Below are 8954 nucleotides of genomic sequence, written 5' to 3'. Positions count from 1 at the left end.
AGATCTTGGGTTCCCTGGTGGGATGAAGGCAGGAGCTGGCAGGGGAGTGTTTGGGAACCCTGGCTGCTCCATCACCACAGGCTGTGGCCCAGCGATGGGTGCAGCCCAAATCCATGCTGAGGAGTGCTGGGAGAAGAGCTGCTGGAGCTGGAGCCACCAGAGGGAGCAGAAACTCCTTCAGTCTGGGTGCATGCAGGGAGAGGAGCTCCCACCCGGGCTGGGGCACTGGCGATGCTCTGATTTCCTGTGGGATTTTTCCTGGCCCTCAGGTTAAACACAAGCAGATGCTCGTTGGATCAGGGTTTTCCCCTCCTTCCTGCACAACTTCTGCTGCAACTGCCATACCAAAGTGGGCAGAAACTCAGAGAGAAATGCCAAGTGCAGAACAAGGAGGAAAATGCAACAAGTAAACCCTGAGCTGAATGGTTCTGAGCCCCTAAAGTCACAGTAGCAGAGCAGGGGCACAGGTCCCAGCTGCCCAAAAGGAAGATCACTTGACACTGTCCCTACCAAGCTGCCCTCCACCCTCAGCCAGCCATGCTCCTACCTTTGGCTACAAATCATCAATCCTCATTTTTGTTTTATTAAAATCCCCTTGAGGGCTGGGCAAAGGAAACAAGCCAGTATGTACATGGATAAACCAGGACAAGGTCCTCACACTGTGCTTTGGGGGGATCTGCTGCTCTGGACCATCCAGACAGCAACTGGTGATGGTGCAGACTGCATCCATTTCCAGGCAAATGCCAACGGGCGAAGCTAGGAAGCTGGGACATGGCAGTCCCATGAGCAGAAGCAGAAGTAAGCCTGATATGCTTGCTGGGCACCCTGACTCCTGCTGTCACTTTGGGAGCTTATTCAGACACAGAGAGGGGAGCGATGGTGAAACTTCCCCTGGGATTGCCTTAGTGGGGCTGAGGGGCCTGTGATGCTCTGGGCCTGGATGCTGTGGTGATGCTGCTGTGGGACCCAGAGCTGGGGACAGGGCAGAGATCAGGGTGCAGCACTACAGAGCTCCCCTCTGAAGTGGGGAGGGGAGGAGAGGGAGACCATGTGCCCTGAGGAAGAAGCCCCCAGCCAGAGGAACAGGATGCAGAGAGGGGCTGGATCCAGCTTTTCTCTGGAGGCACAGGACAGGCATCACCAAGCAAAGCTGGGGGGGCACTGGCTGGATTGGGCCACGCTGCTCGGAGGAGTGGGTGGCACAGAGCAGCAAGCGGAGATCGGTGACAGCAGCACTGACCTGAGGCTTACAGGAGCCTTCGGGGGAACAGGGACCTGCCAGCAGCCCAGGATGAACAGTGACCATGCAGGATGCTTTTGGGAGCAGGTGGGAGGGCTGGAGGGAGGGATGAGTTAGGTACTGCTCTGCAGGGCCTTAGGGGTCAGCCCCCACCTGGGGGTGGCACAGGGGTGGGTGCAGGAACCTGTGGCAGGGCAGAGACGGGGTGCACAGCGTGGGGAAGGGGTGGGCAGCAGGGTGAACGTGGAGGAGGAGGAAGGCGGGCCTGGGGGGAGGCTGGAAGGGGGTGGAGTTGCTGTTTTTTCTTTGAACACGGTGAAGACTTTTAGCTTGTAACTTGCATTTGTGGAGCTCCCAGCCGGCAGGCACCAGCTCTCCCTCCCACGGGAGAACTCCCGGGATCTGGCAGCACTGCTCCGCTGCTTTGGGGGCAGGCTGGGAGGGCAGGGGGCATGGGGTGATCCCCAGCTGCCGTCCTCTCTCCCAAGTCCCTCTCTCTTTTTCTCTCTCTCTCTCCTTTTGCTTGTTTGGGGGCTCGTGCTAACGCTCTGCCAGGAGGGATCTGGGATCCAGCCATCCCTCAGCTGCATGGACTGGCTTCCCACCTGCATGAAGACTTGAGGAAGTTCTCTCTCCATCTTTCCTCTTCCAGAGGAAAGGCAGGAGGTGGCTTGGAGCTGCCGAGCCCTGGCCTGTGAAGGGCGGACAGGGGGACAACAAGCTCTCCTGTTACCTTTCCCGAAGATTTGGGGTCACACATAGACCATGAATGGATCCTTTTTCAACCAGACTCTCCTGGAGCAGGGAGCTGACCCCAACAGGACCCAGGGCTTGGGGATGCTCATGGCCTGCTGCAATGGGACCAGCGCGGTGCTGGCGACTGATGGTGGCTCCTTGGTGCTGGCACCTGACGAGAGGAGCCTTTTCATCACGAGGGTGGTGCAGATTGCTGTCCTCTGTGTCCTCTCCTTGACTGTGATGTTTGGCATCTTCTTTTTGGGCTGCAACTTGCTCATCAAATCAGAGAGCATGATTAACTTTCTGGTCAAGGACCGAAGACCTTCTAAGGACGTGGGCGCTGCAATCATGGGACTTTACTGAAGCCACTGGGCTCTTGTAGGCAAGTGAACTGTCTGGACCTGGTGTTGAGATGCACATTCCCATGTGTTTGGGGCAACTGGGGGGAGTGGGAAAGGGGGGAGGGGGGAGGGTCTGTGTCCATGGGAAAACAAACCTGTTCTTCCCAGTCAAGAAACTGTGGTAGTGAGTGGGGAAACCACCCCAGAGCTGTGTGAAGCACAATACATGACCAGCATCGTGTTGCATGCAGAAATGGCTTAAGTTTTGCATGAAACTTGCAGAAACAGTGATTATGTGGAGATCTGGATTCTTTACTGCTGTTACCTTGGATACCACTACCTGGGATTTAGGGCTAAGAAAAAAAAAAAAGTCATCACAAAAAGAAAACAAAAGAACAAACTAAAGAGAGAGCAAAATGCAGGGCACAGACCGCGTCTTTGAGAGGGGCAGGGGAAAGGAAGCACTGTGTGGGTCTTCATAAAACAAAGTCTGCATGCTACAAAATGTGTCAGTCTGTTGTGTTTTGGATGTCGAGCATGCATCTTCTGGTTGTTTTGTAACAGGGAAAGCATGTTCTTCCTTTTTTTCCTGATCTATCCTGTTAAATAAACTGGTACTTTCTTCTTTCACACTATGCTGGAGGAAGAAAAGGACCCAGATAAATACAAATCCCTCCCCACCCCTAAAACAAAAGCATGCTTGTTTTTGTACACATGAGCCTCTTTTTTCCAAGTGCTACATTGTTACAGTCCTTGAGGTTTTGTAATTTTTGAAACCCGGTGAACATTCAGGAAAAAAAACCAACCTGTTTCAACAGAATTTTGTGTTGTCTTTATTCTTTCTGTGTGTATGTGTAGTTCAGGAATTTCAATCCTAGTTCTAGATGTAATCATCTCACCTTGAAGTGAAGTGTAATTGGAGGTATTTCTTTAAAGCAGAAACCACCATCATTTTTCACAAGCGAGTATCACTTTCCACTAGCAAATAAATCCATCAAGAACTGTGTATTCCAGGCTTGTGTTAAATACCTGCAAAGTGCTGAAACAGAGACTCATAAAGATGCTCTGAGTGCCTCTTGCAAAGCAAGATTTCAGCCTTTGAGTTAAAACCTCCAGGTCCTCTGATCCCGATGAGCTGTCAAAACCGAATTATGTGAGAGGAGGAAGACTCCTGACCTTTGTTCTGTGATGGAATTACAGCTCTGGCTGTGGGTGTGAGGTAGAAATAATTTGTGTTTTGTTGCACCAACAATATTCCTGTGAGGTTCACTTCTGTAGTTGGAAAGTAATCCTGGATACTGGAGGAGCTGATGAACTGAGCTACTTGGATGTAAATCTAGAGGAACAGATCTTTGCCTTTCCCAGAGGGAAAAATGGGATTAGAGAATGTTTTGTAATTAATCACTATGTGCTGAGCACCTTCTCCAGGTTGCCACATGATGCAGAGCAGGACCAGTGTGGTGCTGTCTCTGGTTGCTCCCACTGACCTGTTGCCTGTGTCAGCCTTAGGAGCACACTGACAACATGGCAGCAGGGCCAGAATTTGGGGTTCAAAACTCTGAAATGCCCTGTTGGTGCCAGTGGAACTGCTGAAGAGGCAGTTTTTAGGAGCACGTGCAGGTCTGCAGACCTGAGCCACCTTCTCAGTGCAGAGGGTTTGCTGCCCTGCTGCCACATGTAAAGTGGCCTCACACAGCAGCCTGGATGGGGATTTTGGTCCCTGCTGCTGCAAGGGGTGTTGTGGCCATTGATCTCCTGGAACAGATCGCTCAGAGAACTGGCACAAGGTGCCCAGAGCAGCTGTGGCTGCCCCTGGATCCCTGGCAGTGCCCAAGGCCAGTCTGCACGGGGCTGGGAGCAGCCTGGGACAGTGGAAGGTGTCCCTGCCATGGCAGGGGTGGCACTGGAGGGGCTTTAAGATCTCTCCCAGCCCAAACCATTCCAGGATTCCATGATTCCGTGGTCTCTTTGCATGAGTGAAAACCACCCCTACTGTGGAAGCACAGCCTGGTCAGACGTGAGACATGAAAACCCCAAAGGAGACAATGACCCAGCTCAGCAAACACTTGGGCTGTACTTGTGTTTGTAACCTAAAGGTGTGTCTACATCTCCAGGCTGCTGTGCTGTCACACAGGATAACCCAGATGCACTCACTCAACTCCCAGCCCATCCTGCTTCCAGCTGCCATTTTGGTCCCTCTTGCCAGTCCATCCACCAGCTGTGACCCCAATGCAAAGGACAACTCAGAGGTGATGGAAGAAACCTTCCAATGTCAGCAAGGAGAGCAAGGCACAGGGAAAGCAGCTAATGCAGTTAAAGGATCAAATTTACATTTGCCCTGGAGCAATACCATGAGTGATGCAGCTGGTCACACATCTCAGCTGTCCCCACCTCTGCCAGGGCTGTGACAGCTGGTGTGTGTGTTGAGGGTCCTGCTATGTGTCCTTAGAGGCCACATCCAGGAATGGGGCATGGGGCTTTTCATCCCTTTTGTGCTGTGGAGTGTTCCAGAGGTAAGGAGAAACATCCTCCACAGAAGGCTCATGTACGCATGAGCTGGAGGAGCAATGAAACGCCCCAGAAAGCAGAGCTGGGCAGCTGCTGAGGCAGGTGGAGCTTGCTCAGGACTCAGCTGGGAGAGGGAACATTTTCCACACGGGTCCTTGGGGTAAGAGCCCAGCTTTACATTGGCTTGTCCATTCTCTGGTCATGCTGGGGCTCTTTCCTGGCATCAGGGATGTGTCTGCATTACCAGGTTGTAATGTCTGAGGAACCTCAGAGGAAGCAGTTGGCAGCACCATCCACATCTGCCATATTACAGCACGTGTCCCCGTATGCTTCTGCCTTCCTTGTGCTGGGGTTAAGATACTTAAGACACTTGCACACGTCCTCATACCATTAGATTCCTAATAAAAGGCTGATTACCCCACTGAGGAGGAGTTATTTGTGGAAAAGAAGGCTAGCACCATGAAGGAACCCCCTGGATCAGAAATTATGGGTCTAAAGACCATCTTGAGATGAAGTCATGGTTGCTTAAGGGAAGGTACTGAGGGCACCACGATGCTCCCCAGACCTCAGGGAAGAGCTGTGATCTCAGATTCTGAAAACCCAGCTGTCCTGCTCCAGAGACATGAGTTCTGCAGCTGGAGGATGAGGTTGTTACTGAAGGGCTTGTTGAAGAGAGCAGACCATAATGGCTTTCTGCTGCCTTTCCCCACAGGCTATGGTTTTTCATCTCACACCTACTCATTTAGCATAAGCTCACAAGTGGGTACCAGCTCCCAAGAAAATTCGAGCAATTTTTTTAAACTGTTATTTATTACTATGTTTTAAAATTTTTTTTAATTGTTGCTTGTAGCACGATAACTTCCAGAGTGCCACTGGGGTGCCAGGAGCTGTTCAAGCATGACTGAGAGACACTGCTGGAGGGACAGAGAGGGAAGGGATGTGCTTAGATGGATCATCATATCAGTGGCAGACTGAGGACCAGCCATTGAGTCTTCTAAAATCCCCTCCTAGCGCTGGAACACAAGATACCAGTGCAATCCTGTGGGACTGGTTACACCGGTCTGAGTCACTGGTCCATCTAGTCTGCATCCCTTCTTTGAAAACAACCGTGATTTTAGGCAGTACGTGGTCTTGGAGGTCTTTCCCAACTGTAACGATTCTATGGCTCTATGACTCTGTGGTCAGTCAAGTTGTCCTGCCCACCAAGAGCAACTCGCCCTGGGCCTTCACCATCCTCCTCCAGGCACAGCTCCCTGTCTCTGGGCTGGTCCCCACTTGCTGTGATTCTGCTGGAGTTGGAATTTCTTCTTTCTAGACAGGCACCAGGGAAACAGCAGAGAAAGGCAAGTGAGAGCATTTCCCACTGCTGAACAGCCTGCAAAGGGAAATCCTCTGCTTATGGAATCACTGGTTGTATGACTGAAATAAAACAGGTGGCTTGACCCACCTGGAAAATGCTGGTCATACAGATGTCCCTGTGGTGGGGAAAACACCAAAGTCCCAGATGATAGCCACCTTTTTCCCCTGCCTTGGCAGTCTGGACCGAGGGAATGGAAGAGTTAAACATGATGAGACAGATTGTGGGGGGAAGAAGGATCCCAACCTGAGCTTGGCACCAGATGTACTGGAGCACCTGCACCAAACATACACAGTATTTAATAATGCCTGAGAATCGCCATGGTAATAAAGCACAGAGTCAGGTTGTTATGGCAACAGGTTTTTTTTAGGCAGGGAGGCATTACTCGGGTTGTAACCTCAATCCAGACTGAACGCATTTCTGAGAGCCCAGAAAATAAAAAAGAAATAAAATGAAATCAAATTAGATAAGTAGCAGTTTCCTGTCTCTTGTCTGTCAGTCCTGGGTTTTTTCTGTAGAGAGGTGGAGGGAACCAGGTTGTTCTGGACAAATGTTTCCCTGGAAAGCCTGAGGAACAGCTGGAGTGGATCTCTGCAGGTTTAAACCGGGTGCTAGAGGGGGTGAATGGACCCACTCTCATGGGTGGGTCTGGGATGATGCTCTGCCACCAACTTTGTTCCTTGGCCACACCTCTGGCCTAGCTCCAGGTGTGTCCCCAGCTGGCTAAAGGGAAGGACACTCTTGTCTCTGCAGGTGTGCACACACGAGGGAGCAGTGATGGGCAACCCTTGATCCTAGCTGGGCCCACAGCAGGGTGCTGTAGTCCCAGGTCACAGCCTGCCCATGTCCCAAGTGATGGATGTCCCAAAGTTGGTCTCCAAGAAAAGACAGGAATTTAGGGGCTGGAAGGGGTAACAGACCACTTTTCCTAAATCTCCATGACAGACCTAAGAAGAGAACACATGTTTCCTGAGCTCTGGCAAGGTCTCCATACTGCTGTGGTCCCCAAAAGGGCATCCATCAAGCAAGATGGAAATTTCCTGTGTCTCCCTCCTGCCCTCCCAGCCATGGGCAAAAAGGCACTTCCACCTCCTCTCCCAAGCCATCCCCTCCAGCAAGTGTGTGAGGTCTGTTCAGCTGATACTCATATATAATTTTAATTCAATGCTGGCTAAAGCAGCAGCTTTGTGAGCCTGTTTTCTCCGGACGAAGCTGAGGCAGTGCGTGTTGGGTTCACTTAGCAGAGACATGGCTTGAAATCTGCAGTGCCATTACTCAGGGACATTGCTCCATAAATCCACCACCCTCAGCGTGGGTGTCTTGTATCGGCTGTGCAGGAGCCATTAGCCTCCAGATAAAGCCTCTGTTGTCCATTAGCTCTGCCAGAGAGGGACAAGTTGATGCCATCAGTCAGGGACTCAAGGGAGACCAAAGCCAAACAATGACAGAGTTCAGAGCCAGCTTTGCCGCGTTGGAGACTTTGCCTGCCAGTTTTTCTGTTTGAAAGGGAAATGTTTCCCTGTTTCTGGGTCTTCCAGCTGCTTTGCTGCTGAGGCTGATAGTGGCATTTTGGTGTGTAGCTCCTCAGACTCCCTGCCCTGCCCTGTCCCCATCCCTGAGCCTGACTGGAGCTGCCAGCCTGGCACTGGGCTTGCTCTCAACTCAGGTGTGCAGAGCACCTGGTACCCACCAAAATGGGTACCTGTGTAACAAATGGGTACCAAAAACCTGGGGCAAAGAAAGCTGGTCACTTCCAAAAAAAGTGATTTGTCCCTTTTTGCCAAACCAGAGCTGTTTTGGGATTGTGTGAGTATTTAAAGCCATCCTTGGAATAAAACGGATCTTACAGCCCCATCTGTGCCAAGGAGATGGAGAACACCAGGAACATTTGTGGGCACAGGAACTTAACCGATGATACTGTTAATGTGGGGGAATGGTTCAAACCTGTGCTGACAACCTGACCTGAACAGTCCCTGGGCAGTGGCAAAATGACAGAGGTGAAAGACCACAGAGGACTCGGGAACGTTGCTCTGGGCTTTGCTGTCTGTGCACAGGGAGTGTCTCATTAGATTTTGCAAGTGTAGGTGCCTTTAAAGCAGTTGCTTGGCTTCCTGAATCCAACTTAGTGTTTTTAAGTATGAATGAGGGATTGGAAACCTCATTTAATTTTAGTCCGGAGAATATGTCTTTGTAAAACAGTGAGCACAGGGAAGAACAAAACCTCAACAGCCTTGACAAGGCCTGATCCGGGGTGTTGGATACACCTTTGGCTTCACACTAGCTCTCCCATTAAGATGACTTAGCCAAGCATTTCCCCATCAGTCTGGCCAAATTTGTGCTCCTCTGATTTTAGAGACAGACAGTTTCTTGGACTTGTTTGTTCCATGAGCACGTGGTTATGGAAACTTGAGTTAAGAGAAAATCAGAACATTGCCAGCAATGAGTATGGTTTGGCACATCCCTGAAACTGTCACTGTCAACGTGCTGGGAAGTGGTGGAAGCACTGGCAACACTCAGAAACATAAACATGTATCTAAAGTGACTGTCTCCAATCTGAAAGATGCTGCTCATCTACATGTATTTCAGGTTGTAAGTGAAACACAAGTCTTGCTTCAGAGAGGCCTTTGCAGCTCTCTTCCCTGCCAGAAGCTCATTGGTGGGGATGACATTTTCATACCATTAATTTAAGGCAGGTTAATCAACAACAGAGCAAAAATGTCTTTCTGACAGATGGGTCTGCGTGGCAATCTTGGCTGTAGGTCACAGGTGC

General features: G+C 50.8%; 1 protein-coding gene across 1 annotated transcript; it reads left to right on the top strand.

Moving 5' to 3' along the window:
* The first annotated feature begins 1228 nt into the window (after positions 1-1228).
* Positions 1229-3139, top strand: RPRML (reprimo like). Its single transcript, XM_010413873.3, has 2 exons — positions 1229-1327; positions 1796-3139. The coding sequence occupies exon 2, from the start codon at positions 2006-2008 to the stop codon at positions 2339-2341; it is 336 nt and encodes a 111-aa protein (XP_010412175.1). The 5' UTR covers positions 1229-1327; positions 1796-2005; the 3' UTR covers positions 2342-3139.
* Positions 3140-8954: the final 5815 nt, after the last annotated feature.

The sequence above is a fragment of the Corvus cornix genome, chromosome 27 (assembly GCF_000738735.6).
Source record: "Corvus cornix cornix isolate S_Up_H32 chromosome 27, ASM73873v5, whole genome shotgun sequence".
In the NCBI taxonomy this organism is placed as follows: domain Eukaryota; kingdom Metazoa; phylum Chordata; class Aves; order Passeriformes; family Corvidae; genus Corvus; species Corvus cornix.
Note: the sequence above shows the minus strand (reverse complement) of the source record. Positions and strands in the feature narration are given on the sequence as shown.

What these genes read in the sequence shown, in the direction of transcription:
- RPRML (XM_010413873.3), top strand. Translation starts at nt 2,006, where the DNA reads ATGAATGGATCCTTTTTCAACCAGACTCTCCTGGAGCAGGGAGCTGAC.